The sequence below is a fragment of the Pristiophorus japonicus genome, chromosome 31 (genome assembly GCF_044704955.1).
Source record: "Pristiophorus japonicus isolate sPriJap1 chromosome 31, sPriJap1.hap1, whole genome shotgun sequence".
NCBI lineage: Eukaryota > Metazoa > Chordata > Chondrichthyes > Pristiophoridae > Pristiophorus > Pristiophorus japonicus.
Window position 1 is genome coordinate 6,781,430 of NC_092007.1, and position 11,476 is coordinate 6,792,905.

General features: G+C 49.3%; 1 protein-coding gene across 4 annotated transcripts in view; it reads right to left on the bottom strand.

Annotated features, from left to right (window-relative positions):
- Positions 1 to 7,245, bottom strand: part of LOC139240431 (urokinase plasminogen activator surface receptor-like) — a 30,836-nt gene extending 23,591 nt beyond the window's left edge. For 2 of the 4 annotated variants that reach the window (XM_070868953.1, XM_070868952.1), the window contains exons 1-4: positions 6,684 to 7,245; positions 5,247 to 5,363; positions 4,701 to 4,838; positions 3,731 to 3,874 (exon numbers count right to left, since the gene is read on the bottom strand). In XM_070868953.1, coding sequence (XP_070725054.1) covers positions 3,731 to 3,874; positions 4,701 to 4,838; positions 5,247 to 5,363; positions 6,684 to 6,900 — 616 coding nt within the window. In that variant the 5' untranslated portion in view covers positions 6,901 to 7,245. The remainder of the gene's footprint in view (positions 1 to 3,730; positions 3,875 to 4,700; positions 4,839 to 5,246; positions 5,364 to 6,683) is intronic. The other 2 variants (XM_070868951.1, XM_070868950.1) reach the window with 2 other exon arrangements.
- Positions 7,246 to 11,476: the final 4,231 nt, after the last annotated feature.

Sequence of the window (11,476 nt, forward strand, 5' to 3'; positions counted from 1 at the left end):
CTCTCCCCCTCCCTCCTCTCTCCCTGTCCCTCCTCTCTCCCTCTCCCCCTCCCTCCCTCTCTTCCTCTCCCCCTCCCTCCCTCTCTCCCCCTCCCTCCCTCCCTCTCACCCCCTCCCTCCCTCCCTTCTCTCCCTCCCTTCTCTCCCTCTCCCTCCCTCCCTTCTCTCCCTCCTCCTCTCTCCCTCCCCCTCCCTCCCTTCTCTCCCTCCCCCTCTCTCCCTCGCCCTCCCTCCATCCCTTCTCTCCCTCCACCACTTCTCCCCTCCTTCCCTCCCTCGCTTCTCCCCTCCCCACCCCCCATCCCTTCTACCTCGTCCCTCCCTTCTCCCTCCCTCCCTTCTCCACCCTCCCTTCTCCCCCTCCCTCCCTTCTCCCCCTCCCTCCCTTCTCCCCCTCCCTCCCTTCTCCCCCTCCCTCCCTTCTCCACCCTCCCTCCCTCTTTCCTCCCTCCCCCCCTCTTTCATCCCTCCCCCCTTCTCCCCTCCCTCCCCCCTTCTCCCCTCCCTCCCCCCTTCTCCCCTCCCTCCCCCCCCTTGTCCCATCCCTCCCCCCCTTCTCCCCTCCTTCCCCCCCTCACCCCCCTTCTCCCTCTCCCTCCCTCCCTCTCTCCTCCCTCCCTCCCTCTCTCCCTTCCCTCTCTCCCTCCCCACCTCCCTCCCTCTCTCCCTCCCTCCCTCCCTCTCTCCCTCCCCACCTCCCTCCCTCCCCCCCCTCTCTCCCTCTCCCTCCCTCCCTCCCTCCCTCTCCCCCCTCCCTCTTTCCTCCCTCCCTTCCTCCCTCTCCCCCTCCCTCCCTCTCTCCCTCTCCCTGCCTCTCTTCCTCTCCCTCCCTTTCTCCCTCCCTCTCTCCCTCTCTCTCCCTCTCCCTCCCTCTCTCCCTTACCCTCCCTTTCTCCCTCCCCCTCCCTCTCTCCCTCCCCCTCCCTCTCTCCCTCCCTTTCTCCCTCCCCTCTCTCCCTCCCTCTCTCCCTACCTCCCCCTCCCCCTCCCTCTCCCCTTGCCACTCCCCTCCCTCCCCCCTCCCCCCTGTCCCTCCCCCTCCCTCCCTCCCCCTGCCCCTCCCTCTCTCCACCCCACTCCTCCCCCTCCTCTCGCTGTCAGAAACACAGGCATTGACAGATAGAGAGTGAGAGAGACACACACAGGCAGACAGAGAGATAGAGACATTGACAGAGACACACTGGGGGGGGCCGTCCCAGCACTCTGTTGGAGGCCCTTGCTGCAGTCGGTAAGTAGAAAATGTTTTATTTATTGATTTTTTTTATTTTTGTTATTTTTTAGTAATTTTTTTTGATTGATTTATTGGTTGATTTATTGATGTATTTATCATTTATTATTGATGATTGCTCTTTATTTGTAAAACTGAAGTGTTTACTGTTTGTAAACTTCCCTTTAAACCCCCCCACTTTCCCTACGCCTGATTTGTAACCTACGCCTGATTTTCTCAGTGTCGGCAAGGTTTTTCTGAGCGTACAAAAATCTACACTTACTCCATTCTAAGTTGGTTTGGAGTAAGTTTTCGCTGCCTAAACATTCAAAACGGGCGTAAGTGGCCGGACACGCCCATTTTTGAAAAAAAATCTGTTCCAAACTGAAACTGTTCTAACTGACTAGAACTGGAGCAAACTAAATGCCGAGAATTGCAATTTCTAAGACACTCCATTCTAAACCAGTTGCTCCAAAAAAACAGGAGCAACTCAGGCCGAAACTTGGACCCAAAATCTTACTGAGTACCACCTCCTTACTGATTGTTATTGTGTTAAGTTCCTCACCCCCTATAGCCTCTAGACTATCCACTGTCGGAATACCGTAAAGACTGATAGAAAATATTTGTTCAGAGTTTCTGCCATCTCCATGTTCCCCATTACTAATTCCCCGGTCTCGTCCTCTAAGGAACCAACATTTACTTTAGCCACCCTTTAACTTTTTATATACCTATCGACACTCTTGCTATCTGTTTTTATATTTTGCGCTAGTTTACTTTCATAGTCCATCTTCCCTTTCTTAATCATTTCTTTCGTCATTCTTTGCTGGCTTTTAAAAGCTTCCCAGTTTTCTGTCCTCCCACTAGTTTTGGCTACTTTGTATGCCCTTGTTTTTAATTGGATACCGTCCTTTATTTCTTTAGTTAGCCACGAATGGCTATCTTTTCTCTTGGCTGGAATTAAAAGCAGCGAAGTCTTGCTACAGCTATATAAGGTATTGGTGAGGCCACACCATGCAGTTTTGGTTTCCATTTTTACGAAAGGATATACTTGCTTTGGAGACAGTTCAGAGAAGGTTCACTAGGTTGATTCCAGGGATGAGGGGGTTGATGTATGAGGAAAGGTTGAGTAGGTTGGGCCTCTACTCATTGGCATTCAGAAGAATGAGAGGTGATCTTATCGAAACGTATAAGATTATGAGGGGGCTTGACAAGGTGGATGCAGAGAGGCTGTTTCCACTGATGGGGAGACTAGAACTAGAGGGCATGATCTTCGAATAAGGGGCCGCCCATTTAAAACTGAGATGAGGAGAAATTTCTTCCCTCAGAGGGTTTTAAATCTGTGGAATTCGCTGCCTCAGAGAGCTGTGGAAGCTGGGACATTGAATACATTTTAGACAGTTTCTTAAATTTAAGTTTCTGAAACGATAAGAGGTTATGGGGAGCGGGAGGGAAAGTGGAGCTGAGTCCATGATCAGATCAGCCATGATATTGAATGGCGGAGCAGGCTCGAGGGGCCGTATTGCCTACTCCGGTTCCTATTTCTTATGTTCTTATGAGTCATGAATGTAAAAGCCCATGGGATCCAAGGCAAAGCGGCAAGATGGATCCAAAATTGGCAGGAAGCAAAGGGTAATGGCCGACGGATGTTTTTGTGACTGGAAGGCTGTTTCCAGTGGAGTTCCGCAGAGCTGAGTACTACGTCCGTTGCTTTTTGTGCTATATATCAATGATTTAGACTTCAATATAGGGGGCATGATTAAGTAGTTTGCAGACAAGACAAAAATTGGCTGTGTGGTTGACAATGAGGAAGATAGCGATAGACTGCAGAAAGATATCGATCGACTGGTCAGGTGGGCAGAAAAGTGGCAAATGGAATTCAGTCCGGAGAAGTGTGAGCTAATGCGTTTGGGGATGGCTAACAACGCAAGGGAATACACAATAAGTGGTAGGACACTGTACTGCATACAGCTCTGGTCACCACATTACAGGAAAGATGTGATTGCACTGGAGAGGGTACAGAGGAGATTTACAAGGATGTTGCCAGGACTGGATCATTTTAACTATGAGGAAAGATTGGATAGGCTGGGGTTGTTTTTTTTGGAACAGAGGAGGCTGAGGGAAGACTAAATTGAGGTGTATAACATTATGTGGGGCCTAGATAGAGAGGATAGGAAGCACGTATTTACCAGCAGAGGGGTCAATAACCAGGGGGAAAAGATTTAAAGTAATTGGTAGAAGGATTAGAGGGGAGTTAAGGAGAACCTTTTTCACCCAGAGGGTGGTGGGGGTCTGGAACTCACTGCCTCATCGCAATTAAAAAGTACTTGGATATGCACTTGATGTGCCGTGACCTGCAGAGCTACGGATCAAGAGCTGAAATGTGGGATTAGGCTGGATAGCTCTTTGTCGGCCGGTGCAGACACGATGAACCTAATGGCCTCCTTCTGTGCCATAAATTTCTATGAATCTATGATTTTTATTTAATCTAAACTCAGAGGGTGACACATTATTGTTTGGACTTACCTCTGCCTTGTGTGGATGAATCGTGGTAGCAGCGATTCTGATTCCCGACGCATTTCAGAATGCTCATACTGCTAGCACAGGCTTCAGTAGAATTGTTAAAGCACCCAAAGCACTCGCGAGCATTCAACGTGGTGTTCTCTTTCACTGAAATATGAACACAAAATATTAAAGATAAAATCATAAAATGGTTACAGCACAGAAGGAGGCCATTCAGCCCGTCGAGCCCATGCCGGCTCTCTGCAAGAGCACTTCAGCTGGTCCCACTCCCCCGCCTTTTCCCCACAGCCCTGCAATTTTTTTCCCTTCAGGTACTTATCCAACTCCATTTGGAAAGTCCCAATTGAGTCTACCTCCACCGCCCTTTCAGGAAGTGCATTCCAGATCGTTGTCACTCGCTGCGTAAACAAGTTTTTCCTCATGTTACCTTTGGTTCTTCTGTCAATCACCTTAAAACTGTGTCCTCTGGTTCTCGACCCTTCCGCCAATGGGAACAGTTTCTCTCTATCTACTCTGTCCAGACCCCTCATAATTTTGAACAACTCTATCAAATCTCTTTTCAACCTTCTCTGCTCTAAGGAGAACAACCCCAGCTTCTCCAGTCTCTCCACGTAACCGAAGTCTCTCATGCCTGGGACTATTCTCGTCAATCTTTTCTGCACCCTCTCTAAAGTCTTGACATCCTTCCTGAAGTGTAGAGCCCAGAATTGGACACAATGCTCCAGTTGTGGCTAACCAGTGTTTTATAAAGGTTCATCACTTTCTTAAGATCCCACAAGCATTGACTTGCAGATGAAGAATCCCCAGTTTAAAAGTGTAATTAATGTAATCAATTAACCTTACAGCCCAGGAGGAGGCTATTCGGCCTGTCATGACCATGCCAGCTCTTTCCTCATCACCCTGCAGTTTGTTCCTTTTCAAGTCTATGATGTGCCTGAGAGTGCGAATCGGTTTACCATGTTTATCACCTTACCTTCATGATGCTGATCATTGCACAAATCAGAACTGCAGCAACTGAATTCCACGGACCTCATCAGATAACCGTTGTTGAAGGAACTGGGTTCAGTGCAAGTTCCACAGCGTTTGACAAACAGGCTGCTATTTGTTGTCCCTGAAAGCAGATAGAATTTGGTCAGTTTCACCTCGGTATCCGAAACACTTTATCTATCGTCTGTCCATCCATCTATCTGTTTATCCACCTGTCTGTCTAGCTCTCTATCCATCTACCTAGCTGTCCATCCGTCTGTCTGTCTGTCTGTCTATCTACCTGTCCGCCCGCCCGCCCGTCTGTCTATTTATCTATCTATCTATCTATCTATCTATCTATCTATCTATCTATCTATCTATCTATCTATCTATCTATATTTATCTATCTGTCTGATTATCTATCTATCCGTCTATCTGTCTGATTATCTATCTATCCGTCTATCTGTCTGTCTGATTATCTATCTGTGTGTATTTACGCTGTCATACATTTTCAATCCCTGAATAAATGAATCTTATTTGGAGGAAGTCTCACCGACTGTCTGTGTGATTAAGATCGTTGAGCATGTGTGGTTCAGAGTCGGGCTGCAGATTTCCTTCTGTGTACAGTTTCCTGTTGGATCCACACATCTGAAACATTCCAGAGCCGAGGCTGCAGCAAAAGGAACAAGGAAATAATAATCAGTCGTTGTTGCAGAAAGTACCTTATGCAACATCTCGGAATCGGGCGCTTTGCCATTACCCAGGCTGTCCCAAGGTGTTTCACAGACAATGAAGTAGAGTAAAAATGCTGTATTGTCAGAAATACGGCAGCCAATTTACGCACAGCGAGATCCCTCAAACAGCAATGAAATAAATGACCGAATAAGGGATATTGGTTCAGGGATAAATATTGGCCAGGATACTGGGGAGGACACCCCTGCTCTTCTTCAAATACTGGCTATGGGATCTTTTATGACAACCTGAGCGGACAGACGGGGCCTCAGTTTAACGTCTGATTCAAAAGTTAGCACCTCAGACAGTGCAGCGCTCCATCCGTACTGCACTGGAAGTGACAGCATGTTTTATGTGCTCAAATCCCTGGAGTAGGAGTTTGAAGCCACAACCTTCACGCTCAGAATCATGAGAACTACCCACTGAGCCATAGCTGACACCTAGCACACCATCAACATCCTGGGGGTCACCATTGACTACAAAGGTAACTGGTCCAGCCACGTAAATGCTGTGGCTGCAAGAGTGAGTCAGAGGCTGGGTATTCTGCAGCGAGTGACTCACCTCCTGACTCCCCAAAGCTCCCGCACCACCTACAAAGCACAAGTCAGGAGTGTGAGAGAATACTCTCCACTTGCATCTCCAACAACACTCAAGAAGCTCGGCACCATCAAGGATAAAGCACTCTGCTTCATTGGCACCCCATCCACCACCTTAAACTCTCTCCACCATCGGCGTACTGTGGTTGCCGTGTGTACCATCTACAAGATGCACTGCAGCAACTCGCCAAGACTTCTTTAACCCTAACATCCCAAACCCACGACCTCCACCACCTAGAAGAACAAGGAAAACAGGCTCATGGGAACACCATCACCTCCAAGTTCCCCTCAAAGTAACACAACATCCTCACTTGGAAATATATCGCTGTTCCTTCACCGTCGCTGGGTCAAAAGCCTGGAACTTCCTAACAGCACTGTGGGAGCACCTTCACCACACAGACTGCAGCGGTTCAAGAAGAACCTTCTCAAAGGGCAATTAGGGATGGGCAATAAATGCCAGACTTGCCAGCGACGCCCACATCCCAAGAAATAATTTTTTAAAATGAGCCATATTTCATGTGATACAATGATTGTTGCGTTAACACATATGAGAATAGAATACTATTTGTATATGTATATATATATATATGGTACCTCTAGTTCTATTGAAATAATCAGTCTGAAAGAGATTAACAAGTGACCTATCCAATAAAAAGTCTCACCTTCAGTAACTAGAGCACAGATGATGAAAATGCCAGAGAAGAACTTCATCTTTGCGTTGAACTTTGGGCTTCTCCCACAGATCAGTGACACAAACCTCTTCTCCTCACTGCTGTGATGTCGGTGTCTATCAGTCACCCAGTATATATACAAGATGCTGCACCAAAATCCAGAGTCTCCTATTTCCAAGTTGCCAAGTTGGGTTCGGCCAATCGCCATCACTCCTCATTCCATTCCGATGACAGTTAATCAGTGCTGAACTGCAACTTCCCCCAGGAGATCTCAGAGATGCAGTGATCGTGACTATCTTTAATAAAGGGGACAAGTCCGACTGCAGCAACGACAGAGGAATCTCGCTGCTATCAGCCACTGGGAAAGTTGTCGCTAGAGTCCACCTCAACCGTCTTCTCCCTGTGTCCGAGGAGCTCCTTCCGGAGTCACACTGAGGATTTCGTCCCCTACGGGGCACAACGGACAAGATCTTTGCAGCGCGACAGCTGCAGGAAAAATGCAGGGTGCAGCCCTTCTTTAACCTTACAAAGGCCTTTGACACTGTCAACCACGAGGGCATATGGAGCGTCCTCCTCCGTTTTGGATGCCCCTCAAAAGTTCGTCAACATCTTCCACCTGCTCCATGACGACATGCAGGCTGTGATCCTTACCAACGGATCCATTACAGACCCAATCCACGTCCGGACCAGGGTCAAATAGGGATGCGTCATCACCCCAACCCTCTTCTCAATGTTCCTCGCTGTCATGCTCCACCTTACAGTCAACAAGCTGGAGTGGAACTAAATGACTGAACCAGTGGGAAGCTGTTCAACCTGCGCCATCTCCAGGCCAGGTCCAAGACCACCCCAGCCTCTGTCGTCGAGCTACAGTACGCAGACAACGCCTGAGTCTGCGCACAATCAGAGGCTGAACTGCAGGACATAGTCAATGTATTTACTGAGGCGTACAAAAGCATGGGCCTTACGCTGAACATCCGTAAGACAAAGGTCCTTCACCAGCCTGTCCTCGCCTCCGAGTCATCAAGATCCACGGCGTGGCCCTGGACAACATGGACCATTTCCCATACCTCAGGAGCCACTTATCAATAAAAGCATAATTTGATGAGGAGATTTAACACCACCTCCAGTGCGCCAGCGGAGCCTCCGGCCGCCCGAGGAAAAGAGTGTTCGAAGACCAGGCCCTCAAATCTACCACCAAGCTCATGGTCTACAGGGCTGTAGTAATACCCGCCCTCCTGTCTGGCTCAGAGACATGGACCATGTGCAGTAGACACATCAAGTCGCTGGAGAAATATCACCAACGGTGCATCCGCAAGATCCTACAAATCCCCTGGGAGGATAGAAGCACCAACATTAGCGTCCTCGACCAGGCCACCATCCCCAACATTAAAGCACTGACCACACTTGATCAGCTCCACTGGGCAGGCCACAGCGTCCGCATGCCAGACACGAGATTCCCAAAGCAAGCGCTCTACTCGGAACTCCTTCATGGCAAATGAGCCAAAGGTGGACAGAGGAAACGTTACAAGGACACTTTCAAAGCCTCCCTGATAAAGTGCAACATCTGCACCAACATCTGGGAGTCCCTGGCCAAAGACCGGCCTAAGTGGAGGAAGTGCATCCGGGAGGGTGCTGAGCGCCTCTAGTCTCATCGCTGAGTGCATGCAAAAATCAAGCGCAGACAGCGGAAAGAAAGTGCGGCAAACCTGTCCCACCCTCCCTTACCCTCAACGACTATCTGTCCCACCTGTGGCAGGGACTGTGGTTCTTGTATTGGACTGTTCAGCCACCTAAGGACACATTCTAAGATTGGAAGCAAGTCTTCCTTGATTCCGAGGGACTGCCTATAATGATGATGATGGAAAATAAACGTTTTACTCGGAACTCCGACACGGCAAGTGAGCCCCAGGTGGGCAGAGGAAACATTTCAAGGACACCCGCAAAGCCTCCTTGATAAAGTGCAACATCCCCACTGAAACCTGGGAGTCCCTGGCCAAAGACCGCCCTAAGTGGAGGAAGTGCATCCGGGAGGGCGCTGAGCACCTCGAGTCTCATCGCCGAGAGCATGTGGAAACCAAGCGCAGGCCTGGGCCTTTATACACTGGAGTTTAGAAGGATGAGAGGAGATCTCATAGAAACGTATAAGATTCTGACGGGACGGGACAGGTTAGATGCGGGAAGAATGTTCCCGATGTTGGGGAAGTCCAAAACCAGAGGATACAGTCTAAGGATCAGGAGTAGGCCATTTTGAACTGAGATGAGGAGAAACTTCTTCTTTCAGAGAATTGCTAACCTGTGGAATTCCCTGCCGCGGAGAGTCGTTGATGCCAGTTCATTGGATATATTCAAGAGGGAGTTAGATGTGGCTCTTATGGCTAAAGGGATCAAGGGGTATGGAGAGAAAGCGGGAAAGGGGTACTGAGGTGAATGATCAGCCATGATCATATTGAATGATGGTGCAGACTCGAAGGGCCGAATGGCCTACTCCTGCACCTATTTTCTATGTTTCTATGTTTCCGCTGCCCACCTTTGGCTCGTTTACTGTGAAGGAGTTCCGAGTAGAGTGCTTGCTTTGGGAGCTGCACAAAGCCCTGTTTAGACCACACCTGGAGCACTGTGAGCAGTACTGGGTACCACACCTTAGGAAGGATATATTGACCTTGGAGGAAATGCAACGTAGATTTACCAGAATGATACCCAGAATTCAAGGGTTAAATTACGAGGAGAGATTACACAAATCTGGGTTGTATTCCCTGGATTTTAGAAGGTTAATGGGAGATCTGATTGAAATTTTCAGGATATTAACAGATAGGGTAGATAGCGAGAAACTATGTCTGCTGGTTGGGGAGTCTAGGACAGGGGGCATAATCTGAAAAGTAGAGCCAGACATTTCAGGAGTGAAGTTAGGAAACACTAATACACACAAAGGTTGACAGGAATTTGGAACTCTCATCCGCAAGTGGTAATTGATGCTAAATCAATTCTTAATTTTAAATCTGCAATTGATAACTTTCTGTTAACCAAAAGTATTAAGGGATATGGAGCCAAGATGGGTATATGGAGTTAGCTCGCAGATCAGCCATGATCTCATTGAATGTCGTGAACAGGGTCAAGGGACAGAATGGCCTCCTCCTTTCCTATGTTCTCTGAACCCGGGAGTGTGAGAGCTATGTATTCTCTGAACTCGGGAGTGTGAGCGCTGTGTGTTCTCTGAACCTGGGACTGTGAGCGCTGTGTGTTCTGTGAACCTGGGACTGTGAGCGCTGTAGTTTTTTGTCTGCCTCTCTCTCTGTATCTGTGTCTCTCTCTGTAGCTGTCTGTCTCTCTGTCTCTCCCTCTCTCTCTCTCTCTCTCTCTATCTGTGTGTCTCTCTCTTTCTGTATCTCTCATTCTGTATCTGTGTGTATCTCTCTCTGTGTCTTTGTATCTGTGTGTGTCTCTATCTCTCTCTCTTTATCTGTGTGTCTCTCTTTTTCTGTATCACTCTCTCTGTATCTGTGTGTGTCTCTCTTTCTGTATCTGTGTGTCTCTCTGTATCTGTGTGCGTCTCTCTCTCCGTATCTGTATCTGTGTCTGTGTCCCTTTCTGTATCTGTGTCTGTGTCTCTCTCTCTGTATCTGGGTCTCTCTCTCTCTGTATCTATGTCTCTCTCTGTATCTGCCCCTCTCTCTCTCTGTATCTGTGTCTTTCTGTATCTGTCTTTCTCTGTATCTGTCTCTCTCTGTATCTGTGTCTCTCTCTGTATCTGCCTCTCTCTCTCTCTGTATCTGTGTCTCTCTCCTTCCCTCCCTCCCTCCTCTCTCCATGCCTTCCTCCCTCCTCTCTCATTCCCTCCCTCCCTTCTCCTTCCCTCCCTCCCTCCTCTCTCCTTCCATCCCTCCCTCCTCTCTCCTTCCCTCCCTCCCTCCTCTCTCCTTCCCTCCCTCCTCTCTCCTTCCCTCCCTCTCTCCTTCCCTTCCTCCCTCCTCTCTCCTTCCCTCCCTCCTCTCTCCTTCCTTCCCTCCCTCCACCCTCCCTCCTCCCTCACTCCTCTCTCCTTCCCTCCCTCCCTCCTCTCTCCTTCCCTCCATACATCCTCTCTCCTTCCCTCCATACATCCTCTCTCCCTTCCCCCTTTCTAACCCCCTTCCCCCCCTCTCCCCTCCATCCCCCATCTTCACCCCCTTCCCCCCCTTCCCCCCTCTTCACCCCCTTCCCCCCTCTTCCCCCCCTTCTCCCCCTCCCCCTTCTCCCCCTCTCCCCCCTCCTCCCCCTCTCCCCCCCTTCTACCCCTCCCCCCTTCTCCCCCACCCTCTTCTCCCCCTCGCCCACCCCCTTCTCCCCCCCTTTCTACCCCTTCTCTCCCACCCCCCTTCTCCCCCTCCCCCCTTCTTCCCCTCCCCCCTTCTCCCCCCCACCCCCCTTCTCCCCCTCCCACCCCACCTCCCACCTCCCTTCTCCCCCTCCCCTCCCACCCCTCCCCCTCCCACCCCTCTCCCCCTCCCCCTCCCACCCTTCTCCCCCTCCCCTCCCACTCCCCTTCTCCCCCTCCTCTCGCTGTCAGAAACACAGACACTGACAGACAGAGAGTGAGAGACACACACACAGACAGATAGAGACACACTGGGGGGGGGGTATCCCAGCACGCTGTTGGAGGACTCCCGATGCTGCAGTCGGTAAGTAGAAAATGTTTTATTTATTGATTTTTTTTAAAATTATTTTTTAATAATTTTTTTTGATTGATTTATTAGTTGATTTATTGATGTATTTATTATTTATTATTGATGATGGCTCTTTATTTGTAA